Raw genomic sequence first — 12555 nt, 5'->3', positions numbered from 1 at the left:
GCGATTTCTAATTATTGGGGGGACTAGCCCCCCTCAATATCTATGGTGGTTATCACCCTGATCAAACATGTTGTGGCACTATCCTGCAGTCAGTAATGATATGATGTTTAGCAAACTTTAGCAGTTTTTTGCAAACATTACAAACATTTTACAACCGTAAATATGAACTCACGATTGAATGTAACATAAATCAAATGATTACTTTTCATTAAAATATGTATTAATGCCAGTAATGCTTACATTTGTGTGTCTTGTTCGCTTGGGCATCCACGTTGAAGCCAGTTTATGCTGATAATTCTCATACCCCTTTGTTTGAAGTGTGGTCCCAAAAAATCTTCCACTGAAGGGCTATCTGGCCCTTCCCTTTACCCCTACCCCACCAACCAAAAGAGAATCGAGACACCCCTACCCCTTCACGTGAACGCGAAGGGGTAGAAATGGGATTGGGCCTTAGAGTGTATGTTAAACTCTATATAAAATAAAAAAGAAAGGTTGAAGAGCATGTATTATAAATATAAGAAAAATAGCCTTCTCATAGTATTAATGTAGATTGAAATTTAAATATTGGCATGTGTATACAGACAGAAACATAAATGTGAATGTGTGACAAATTGAGAATTGTATGTGAATTGACATTGGACATAAATACATATAAATATTTATCAGTTTATATATATATATATATATATATATATATATATATATATATATATATATATATATATATATATATATATATATAGTAAAAATATTATAAAATAAAATGTATGCAATATTTTGATAAAAATATCATTATTACTTTATTAATACAATTAACAATATTGTTGTTATTATTACTAATGTTGTTTTATTTGACATATGACAGGAGTGAACTGCACTGCCAAAAATAAAATAAAATCACAACAAAAACTAGGCAAAAAACCCCTTAAAAATGTAATTGACCGATATCATTCTTAAAATTGTTACAATCCCGCAACTATAAGACATGGCACAGACAGTGACTCACATTACCTAACATGTCTCAAGCCAAGTACGTGCATACAAGCTAAGACAGGGCTTAAGTAATGCGAGTGAGAGCGATCTCTCAGAACTCAAGTTACATGTTGCATATAAACACGCCAACTTGCCAGCAAAGTTGGAGCGGACACACAAGTGGAATCTACTTCGAGCTGGACACACTGCACCAGAAGAGTGAAGGTTTGCCATGCAGGATCTACACACCGCACAACAACAGGAAACAGCCTGAATGCTACGTTGCATCCCAATCTCCCTTTTGGGGGTTCTAATGGCCTATAAATAAACAACCAGGCCACGCATTAATGAACGCTGGGGGTCAAGGGTGGAAGGACACATGCGAAGACCACCCACTGAATGGAGGATGGGGACGAGAGAAAGAGGAAATGAGAGAAGAGAGGAAGGGACTCACCTATGAGCAGGGTTTAGCGCTATCGCCCTGGGCTGGTCGAGATCTTGCCAGAAGAGCACCTTACGAGAGGTGCCATCCAAGTTGGCCACTTCTATGCGGTTCGTCTCCGAGTCGGTCCAGTAGAGTTTGCGTCCTAGCCAGTCACAGGCTAAGCCATCGGGAGAATCCAGACCTGATATCACCACCGTCTGCCCTCTGCCCACTGTGGCCTCCTTCATAGCTGAAAAACAAGGCCTCCATTCAGTTCCACAACAGTATTATCAGTTTAAGCATTCCTTAAATGTTTCATTCTGCCTCCAGATAATGATACAACATTTTTGCTGTGCTACAGTAGGTTTGCTTCAGTCAAAAATGAATAATAAAATACAGTCTTACATGACTAATAAATGATGCCAAATGGCATTGATTCTCAGCTGTCTCGTAACCAATCACATGCCTAGTTTGAATATGTGGACGGACTGGGGTTATTTGCCAATATTATTTATATGGTTTTTTTATTTATCTATGTCAACATTGACTATTTAACTGCTGGTTTTGGATATTTAATTAATGATTTAATTTTCAAAATTTTTTTTTTGTTATTTGTGGGATAGAGAGAGGGGAGACAGGATTGGGAAAGGTCCACGAGCTGGGACTCGAACTCGGGGGACTCGAACTCGGGACACCCGAAGCGCACTGGTGCTATCGCCGCTGACGTTTTTGCCCATTTTTAGATTTTTTTTTTCTTATCTAATGCTATCTTTGGGGGATATCAAAGATCTTACTACTTTTATTATTATTTTACATACAGTGCTACTAAAAAGTCTGGAGTCTGGATACTTTTGTTTAGCAAGGATGTACTAAATAATCAAAATTGACAGTGACAGACTTTTATAATGTTACAAAAGATTTACAATTTTAGAAAAGTTTGCTATTTTGAATTTTCTATTTATCAAACAACAATCTTGACCACAGAATCACAAAAATATATAGATCATAACAGATCATGTGACACTGAACACAGGAGTAATGGCTGCTAAAACTTTGCCATCACAGGAATAAATTAACATTTTAAAATGCATGAAAACATAAAAAACCTCTTGTAAAAATACAAACAGAAAAAAAAAATTCTAGACTGACGAAACATTGATCTTACAGATAGTAGAGAGGTTGTAGTAGGTCTGTTTGATGGCCTCTTCACTGACGTCCGTCCAGAATATCAGGCCCTCCGAGAAGAGAAAGTCCACTGCGGCCGCATCCTCAATATCGCTGACAACCACAGCGGACTCTGTCCGGCCCGCCTCTGCATCCACCAGCCGGACGTCCCGCCGGTTAGCAAAGAGCAGCAAGGGAGAACCTGGAGGCAAAAGTCGGATGTGACCAAAAATGTGTGCAAGATTTCATTTCACTTGCTTAAATCATCCTTAAAAAAATGAGGAACAGAATAACATTTTCGTTACAAATTATGACTCTGCATTTCTGCTACCAAAGAATCTGCCATTTAAAAAAAAAAAAAAAAAAACGCGCTTCGTAATCCACTCCGTCTGTCTGCAGCAACCCAGGCTCCCTGTCTCTAAATAATCAGTGTTTTCATGAACTCATCGCGCTAAATGAGAGGCACATGTGACGCTCTCTGGGGAATGAATAGCAGAGGAAACAACGGAAATGTCTGCCCTTCATTTTGACACCCAGACATCTCCACAGGGAACGCCAGTTGGCACCTCGCGCCCATCCGCATGTGCCAGCAAGTGCCACTCACGTCGCAGTCAATAACTTCCAGGGGGTGCGGGGGAGAGGACATATGATGTCATTAGATGCAGACAATGACCATGGTGAGAGTGCTGAGGGTTGGGACGTCCTGCTGTGGTTTACCAGCATGCCACTTTACGAAGAACCATGTCACCATCGATAAGCAACTGCAGTTTCTGTTACTCGCAGAGCTGCTATTAATAATACCAACATGTAAAACTCCTCATAGGTAAATATTATCCATAAAAAGCCTAGTGTGTCATATCTGGTAAGCAAATTTTGAAGGGTTCTAAATTATCAACATGATCAAAACCTGTGTTGTACACAATCTACTACTCGCTTTCTGTCATCTGATTGATAGACTATAATTGTTTACCTTTTAGTATCATTCTAAAACTATAAAATTTCACTGCATCAATTATGAGATCCATATTCTCCTACATCACACTGTATGAGCCGGATGTATCAAAATAAAACTGATTTTATTTCAAAGAAAGTGGTTAAAATCTCTTAGAAGTAGAAGTAAATGACATTTGAGCCATTCAGTGCAAGTCTGCAGGATTTTTTCCTCACCCGTTTTATCAGATGTTATGTAAAAACTGTAAGTATGATCATTTAGAAAAGTAAACAAACCACATGATTTCAGACATCATTCATGTCTGTAGCACAAACTTTGCAGGATGAGTTACACGCCAAAGTTTAATACCTGTGATTAGAGGTTTGCTTAGAGGCCAACCTAAAATATGAGCAAAAGTAACAGCTATTCTGGTCTTATTTTGAGATTTCGACGGTCCTAAAGTGGCATTTTCAATCACGTGATCGCAGCTTTCTGCCCAGGCCGGTATCCACTAAGCAAGCAGTCTTACGAGACTAAACAGTGCACGATATGTGATTTGGCGTTATCTGAAAGCAAACAACGCAGCAATTTTCGGCTTGAGGGTTATTTTATCAGCAGCCACCAGGAAGGAAAACCAGCATGTAAATGTCCTGTAAAGCTCCTCTGTGGAAAAAAAAGGTGCTAGCAAACCACCACAGATCTCCTACATTTAAGAGTCATTACATTTAACTTTATGAATCACTGGCCAGCTGGGATAACATCAGGTCTTTCAACTAGAGACAACTATAAATAAGTCATTCATAAATTGAACATGTGGCACCAAACATTACAAATGAAGATAATTTAAGATAATTGTGGCTGATAAAAAAAAAGTGGATTCAAAAGTAAACATAGTTTGTTTTATGTCCATACTATTGAAATTATTAAACTAATATTATCAAAAAAGTTGACAAAAACAAACAAAAAAGATAAGGCATCCATAACCACTATTATATATTAACAATAAAAACACATTAGGTCAGGATGCATTTTTAAATGTGTTCATTTATTTAAAATATATGAACATCTTGTAGGCCTACTTAAAAATTGTCAGACCTATTAAACTAGCTTAAAAGGTAAATTTGATGTTAGAAAATCAAACTTTTTTTGAACTAAAAAAAAAAGGCAACAATTGAAGGAACTGAAGGAAGAGGAGATTTAGGCCAGATGCTCAGTATTAGCTAGTCACGTCATTTTAATATCACTGGCTTCCTGCTAAGAACACAAATTTCACATACACTTTGCAGTACCTGCAAAATTTCACCAAAATAAGAGGGATCATACAAAATGCATGTTATTTTTTATTTAGTACTGACCTATGAGAGATTTCACGTAAAAGATGTTTACATATAGTCCACAAGAGAAATTCAAATAGTTGAATTTATAAAAATGACCCCGTTCAAAAGTTTACATACACTTGACTCCTAATACTGTTTTTACCTGGATGAGTTCTTCAGAACCTTCAGGTCCCACAAATTCTTTGGTTTTGAACCCTTTCCAACAATGACTGTATGATTTTGAGATCCATGTTTCCACACAACTGAGGGACTCGTACGCAACTATTACAAAATGTTCAAATGCTCACTGATGCTTCAGGAAGGAAAAGCCATGCATTAAGAGTCAGGGGTGTAAACTTTTGAACAGAATGAAGGTGTGTACATTTTTCTTATTTTGCCTAAATATCTTTTTCTTTTTTTTTTTTTAAAGTACTGCCCATCAAAAGCTACAAAAGATAACTTACATGTTTCCCAGAAGACAAAATATTTTCAATTTACCCTGATCTTCAAATTCAGAAAGTTTTCACCTCCAGGCTCTTAATGCATGGTTTTCCCTTCTGGAGCATCAGTGAGCGTTTGAACCTTCTGTAATAGCTGCATATGAGTCCCTCAGTTGTCCTCAGTGTGGAAAGATGGACCTCAAAATCATACAGTTATTATTGGAAAGGGTTCAAATATGCAGATGCTATAGTTGAACTGTTCAGGACAAACAAGGTACTCATGCACAACCATTACAAAAATACTCGGGTAACAGCACAATATTATGAATCAAGCGTATATAAACTTTTGAATGGGGTCATTTTTATAAATTCAACTTATTTTCTCTTGTGGACTGTATTTAAACTAGGGCTGTACGATAAATCGCATGCTAATGTCATGCACATCTCGTCAGTAAAGCCGGTTCTGTGCTTAGTAGCAAATCTCCATCACATGCATTCAGATGGAGCGGCATTTAATACAGAGCAGTAGTTCACTGACAAGCTACGCAATATCACGTTCATAATCGAAGGTGATTCATCTGCGATTATGAACGTGATATTGCGTAGCTTGTCAGTGATCTATGGCTCTGTGTATTACATGCCGTTCCATCTGAATGCACGTGATGGAGATTTGCTACTAGAACCGGCTTTACTGACGAGATGTGCATGACATTAGTATGCGATTTATCGTGCAGCCCTAATTTAAGTGTATTTTGTGTGAAATATCTTATTTAGGTCAGTACTAAATGCATATTGATCCCTCTTATTTCAGTAAGAGGGATCTTATTTCGAATCACTGTGAAAAGGAGATTCTTTCTTCTTATCAGCTAGTTTCTTCAAGCATATACAAAATTCCATAGTTTGGTGGGACTATTGCCAAGCTACATGTCATATAAGCGGCATAATTACAGCATATGCTTCCATCTGCATAAAAAGCCTTTGGAATGGTCCAGCAGAGCCTGGGAGGACTCTGACACCTCTTTCCCCGGCAAGCACAGAGCAGTGAGGATTAAAAAGATAACCTCGTCACAACAGCTGCACTGTTTTATGAGATCACACAGACCTCTGCGGCCCAAATGTTCAAGAAAAAAACACCACCACCACCAGTATGATGCAGAAGAACCACAAGCAGCCCCCCACCACAATCTTCCACCCAAATAGACAAGATTACTCACTACGGTTCATTTCAGTTAGTACAACCAAACACATTAGCTGATGGATAGCTAGGCTATAGTTCAAGAAACGTAGACTCTCAATCTTAGGGTTTTCTCTTTATCACTTTATGTTTGTTTGGAGGTAAATAACATTCTTGATGTTCATTCTAGGTTTTTCAAATTTATTGTTCTGGGTGTTTTAAAAAAAGATTAATAAGTTTCGTGACATTCATTATAGACAAATCATATTCATCTACAAAGAATGAATGAATGGATAGACAGATAGACAGACAGATTCAGAAATACAGAGAGACAGACAGATAACATGACGTGTAAACTCTGCTGATCACTGATTGGCCGGAGAAAATCGTCACTGCCTGCGTCATAGAACTTGCGACAGACCTGCTAGATTTAAATCAGCACAGCCAGCAAAGGATTGAACGCAACAGTTTTGAATGAGCGCACCTTTATTTTAACAACCCCAAAAATGGCTGTTTTCGTTGTCTATTGAGGAAGTACAGACGTTCCTCTCATTGATAGCCGAGGACCGGATACAGCGAGAGTTTGATGGAGCGACGCGGAATGAAAAAGTTTTTCAGGAGTCACGGCAGTGGAGGCGGCACAACTATAACGCCATGTGAATAATCCCGCCCACTCTAAAGCGTTACTAAACTGCTGTGGAAACTCAAATCGAGCTGAGCCGTACCACGCAGTGGAAAAGTGCCAATAGATAGGTAGATATCATTTACAGACAGACAGATCGATAGACAGACAGATAATCTTATAACCTTGATATCTACCTCAGACAGACAGAAACATAGATGGGTAGATGTCATTTATAGATAGAAGATTAAATTAGATTAGAAGCCACTAAAAGGCTCCTGAAAGGAGGTTCTGCAAGTTTACAACTTCTGTGGACAAATTCTTACAGAGCACATCTGAGCTCACTAAGAGAAAGAAAAGGGAAAACAGATGAACTCCAGCAACTTTGCAATGGTTTTAGAGGCAACATGCCAGAGATCTCGAGGACAAAAGCAAAGCGAACCTTGTTTCAATGGACATTTAAACACTGTGGCTTACTAGAGGAAACAAAATCAGTCAAAGTACAGCAATAAATTTCAGCCACAGCGTGAAGATCTCTAATCTCCCAAACAGACGTCTCTAAGAGTACTCATTTCCAGTCTATACCCGAGCACCCATATGACTTAGGAACTTCCGCTCTTCTCCGACTTTTGTAGTGCCAGAAGGGGGAGTTGACAGCACCTGGGCCCACCGCGCTCCTCCTTTGTAGAGGAAGAGCACAAAGAGAGCTGAAGGAGTCTGAGCTTGTCACCAGAATTAAGAAGGGAGGAGCACAAAGGAAGGCTAGAGGTCTACGAGTCCTGGAAAGTGGGTAAAAGAGCTTCACATGAAAAGCTGCTCAGCGCATTCCCTACTTCCGTTTTCTTCCTCTGTCCTCAATCTCCTTTTACCTACCTGATCTGCCTGATTACGATCAAAACCGGTCGCTCACTTCCTCCAACCCTTATCAGCAAGAGACCATACAGTAAAGCGAGAGATTGTGTTAAAGAAAACACACAAGTATGCAAACATTTTTTTTTTTAACTGTGAACTCTGAGACACCTTCCTATGATCCTGATCAAATAATTCACACTTATCTATCTAGTCTAAATTGCCTATAAACATTTAAAAAAAATTTAAACAAATAATTTAAACAAAAGAATCCTGCAAGTCCTAAAAAATAGGGACTGGTTGTTACATTTCCTTTCCTCCCAAAAATCCTTTCATTCAAATGCAAACTTGTTTAATTAGCTTAAGAAGTGACTGACATTGGCAGTAGGAGCTTGACAATTGCATCAACAGTTTTGTGGTTTTTGTCATGCTAAAATTCAACAAGACCTTTTGTTGTTCATGTGTATTGAATTAGCATTACATGCAACAGATTTTACTCCAATTTCATCTCGGAACACACAAAAATTTAAAAAGGTTTAAAAACACCAGGTCACAACTTCTAAAACTGTAAATACTTCTAAATACTACTAGAAAAACTCCAGAGATGTGGTTTTGACATTTGAAGTGATGCTTGCTGGCAGACATTTCCAACCTTGCATAGTGACATGTCAACAAATGAACCACTCGCTATTGACGTGACCTGAATAAATAAATATGGTTTTTCACAAGAAACATTTAAGAACACCAAGCTCCAAAGAGAAATAACATGACAGTCTGTTCTCAAAATTGCAATAGAATAGCTTGTAATAACTCAACAGCAGCTGCATACAAACAATGAAGGCATGCAATAATTTAAGTACTTCATAATGCCAAAATCCAAACATTTCATCCAAGAAGTAGTATATTTTCTTCCCTTACACTTAAAGTCTCTTCGATGGTTCTTTGCACCAGCAAGCTCTTCACATTACAGCTTTTCAATTTGGTTTACGGTTCTCTAAAGCACCCATATATAAAAGGTTTCCCACAGCACAAGAGAATTAAATTGTTTGTTGTGGAACGTATTAAAGGTTTTCCAATAGAATCAGGCTGTAAAACCTTCTTGGGTCGAACAGGAACCTTTATTTTTTACAGGACTGGATTGAATTCATGTTGTTCTAACAACTTAGTAACACTATATTATACCTTTTAATACCAGTTCAATCACCAACCATAGAAAATGCTTAAAAGAACACGTTCACGAACATTCAAATCTCTGAAAACATAAGTTTAGCATTTCTTACTATTCGAATGCACCGATTGCCCTGAAGACTTCTTGATTTGAAGACTAGTCTAATCATTTTAAGCAATATTTATGAAATAAAGTTAGTTGAAATGGGCTAAAAGAAAAGAAACTAAACATCTTAATGATTATTTATGCAATAAAGTTTGTTGGAATGAGTTAGAAGACTAGTCTAATACAAAATGGACCATGTAGCTGTTGGTAAATGTTTGGAATAAAGTTCTGAATAGAAGATAAACAAATATGAGTTAAGCCACATAATATGACTCAATCCATCTGAATTAAACTATTCACACGGTTCTGCTTCCTTGCCCCAGAAATAACACCAACCAGAGTTCAATCTCTCTCTTTCTCTAGGCGTGAATACAAACATCCCAGCAAACCAATAATGAGCACATGGTGTTAAAACTATAAATATTTAAGCACAGGTCGGTTTGAATGGCAATTTCTCACCAGCCACTGTCACAGGAAAGTTTTCAGCGATGCTTCTCTATAACTATATGATATTAATCATTTGTGTCCAGTTTTTTTTTTAAGAGAGATATTTCCATTTATACTTATTTTTGCTCATATATAGTAGCTATATAAGTTGATATACTAAATACAAAATTAAATTGTTCAGCATTTTTATGCATTTAGCATTTATTACCTTATGATATTGCAAGACTATTGCATTTTAAATGAACTAGTTAATATAATGGAAAACTAGAAATGGTGACTAGTTAATTCATACATCTACATTTTAACCTAAAAAATAAACACCAACTACCCATATAGACGTTTACTAGCTGTGCCTGTGTTTCAAACTAATTACCTGATAAGCACTAGTAATATTTGTTTAGGTTGTGAATGTTATTATAAAATGTTTCCATGAAAATCTAGCTTTTTATACTGAGGGTCTTTGAGCTGTCTGAGTCTCTTTATTTTTTACTCCTAATAAATTTCAGCTCTGTTTTTGTTGAAATTGCAACGTTTGTTTATCCGCCAAATTGTCAGCAACACTATTTGCATGAAGGTCATGTAAAATAGCCGTCTTTGAAACAGTTTTAAAAGTCAATTTGATAATTTTGCACTCTTTTTCAAGCTGTTTGACATCCGACACCACCGAGGCCTCCATAACACACAACCAGAGCAGTTTACAAATCCTGTGAGCTTAAAAACTCCGACCAAACATGTCAAATACTATCAAAAAAAGCTTTAAAGCTTCAACTCAACTCTCAGAAGTGCACATCTCGGTTAACAACAATCCCACCGCAGACTAATAGTTTAGTTCAAACCAGCTCAACTTAACTCTCTGAAGTTTCTCAAAACTAGTGGCATTTCTAAATATGTAAACGATCAAAATACACGCTCGTGCGAAACACAGCAAAATACGTCTCGCGAAACCGACCGTGCGCAAGTTTGTTTCGCGCTCGTGCGTTGTACTTTGTATCACATTGTTCGCGGTGATATAATGACTGCAACACCTCAGAGCCGAAGGAAAAACTCCACAAAAACTATTTTACTCACCACGAATCACCGTCAGACTACAACAAAGCAGCAGTTCCAGCAATAAAATCTCCATCGCAAGCGCTCCTTGCTTTAATTCCATAATCCCAGCTCCATTTCTTCGAGGTATTGGTGTTAGGAGAAAGTTTGTAGTCCGTGGGTCGATCAGTCAGACTTTTTTTCGCCCGAGCGACTCTTCTAGCTGATAGTAGAGGAGGCACGAGGAAGGGATGACTGACAGCGGAAACTGATCGACGTCATTAAGTGGGATTGTGTGGCGCCGTGGCGCGCGCGCGCTCTCGCTTCACCAGTCCACTGGAAGAGCACGCACAGTGTAAACTGCAGGTCAATTTGAAAAAGTAAAATACTAGTTTCGAGGATAAATGTACAGTCACATGATAAATTTAACTTTTTTTTATTTTAACAATGCAGTCTGTGGATAAAATTAGGCTATATTTACTATCTGTATTTTTTCCTATGGGCTTTTTACGTTGCATTTTGGTCGTTATGTGTTACCATGATGGTGTTTTATGTTTATGGGGTTAGGGAAATACTCTTTCATTGTGCTATTATTGGCTGTAGTTGCTGGAGAGGCCAATCTTGAAGAACTTTTAGTCATCATGTGGGCAGCCAAAGCTGTTATCAGTACATTTTACCGTAACAAACAGATATTAATCACTCAAACAGACTGGGATATTAATATTATAAGATTTATTGACATATACTGTTAGGGGACGCCAAAAAATATAGTCAACCTATATCGACGCTGTCAAATAATGTTTGAAATGTCTAACTGCTTTTGTGTAACCAAGACATTAGGCTTGATTGTGTCTATAAAGAAATTGGCTTTCAGAAATAAACCAACTCTGAAAAATGTTCACTGGAATATAAAGTGTGACAACTTGGCCTGGTAATGTAAGCAGATCAGGACAGAGTTTTTAAATTGAATTCTGGCATGTGCTGACTTTAAATCAGTGCATTTCACTGTTTATTTAGATTTAATAATGTACAATGCTTAATTGTGATGTTTTCAATCATAGGACCATCTATATAGACACCATGGGTTGTCAACAGGGAAGGACAATGGGATCTTTTGTACTGGGTCCTGATGAAGGGGGCCCACTATAGGTTCACTATGGTATAGCATACTCATCAACCCCAGTGGAAGGTGAGGGACATGATATCACCATTCTAAAGGTTTCATTTCTGTTTTTTGTTTTCTAAGATAAGGTGGGAAGATTCAAAGTTGTGTCATTTAACAGGAATGGAAGTGAGGTTATGTTCTATATGTAATTTATGGTTAACACTAAAACAGTCTTCCACTTAGTCAGAACTTTTGCGGCTTTATATTCTGGTACTTCAGGGGATTTTCAGTACAAACAACCATCAATGTTTCATAATAATTTAAATCAGAAAAGTAAAAAGAGACCAACATGATTCAATTGTTAACATGCAGTAAGATTATAGAGCTGTACAATTTGGTGTTGGGAGAACTTCATGAGACATATTGAGTTCTCTGATTGCAGATTGTCAAACAGGAGTTCTGAAACATTAGGAGACAAATAGTGTCTAAGAGCGACAGGAGAACAATTTGAAAAGCATGAGAAATAACTGAGATATTAAAGAGATCTCATTTAGTCTTGAAAGAACTTTGAGACATATTTGAGTTCTCCGATAACAGATTGTCAAATGAGTTCTGACATATTAAGAGACAAATGTGAGATAGTGTCTTCTCAAGAACAATCTGAAAAGCAGGAGAAATGATTGAGATATTAATGAGATCTTTTTTTGGTCTTGAAAGAACTTGATGAGACATTTGAGTTCTCTGATTGCAGATTGTCAAATATGAGTTCGGAAACATTACAAATGTGAGATTAGTGTTTTCTGGAGTCTTTC

General features: G+C 37.5%; 1 protein-coding gene across 1 annotated transcript in view; it reads right to left on the bottom strand.

Annotated features, from left to right (window-relative positions):
* The window catches only part of LOC306867939 (low-density lipoprotein receptor-related protein 5-like), a 62717-nt gene extending 51796 nt beyond the window's left edge, over positions 1–10921 (bottom strand). Inside the window, exons 1-3 of the mRNA XM_079413892.1 lie at positions 10681–10921; positions 2562–2762; positions 1427–1646 (exon numbers count right to left, since the gene is read on the bottom strand). Coding sequence (XP_079270018.1) covers positions 1427–1646; positions 2562–2762; positions 10681–10762 — 503 coding nt within the window. The 5' untranslated portion in view covers positions 10763–10921. The remainder of the gene's footprint in view (positions 1–1426; positions 1647–2561; positions 2763–10680) is intronic.
* Positions 10922–12555: the final 1634 nt, after the last annotated feature.

The sequence above is a fragment of the Barbus barbus genome (genome assembly GCF_936440315.1).
Source record: "Barbus barbus genome assembly, chromosome: 50".
Taxonomy (NCBI): domain Eukaryota; kingdom Metazoa; phylum Chordata; class Actinopteri; order Cypriniformes; family Cyprinidae; genus Barbus; species Barbus barbus.
This window is presented reverse-complemented; position numbering and strand designations above follow the sequence as displayed.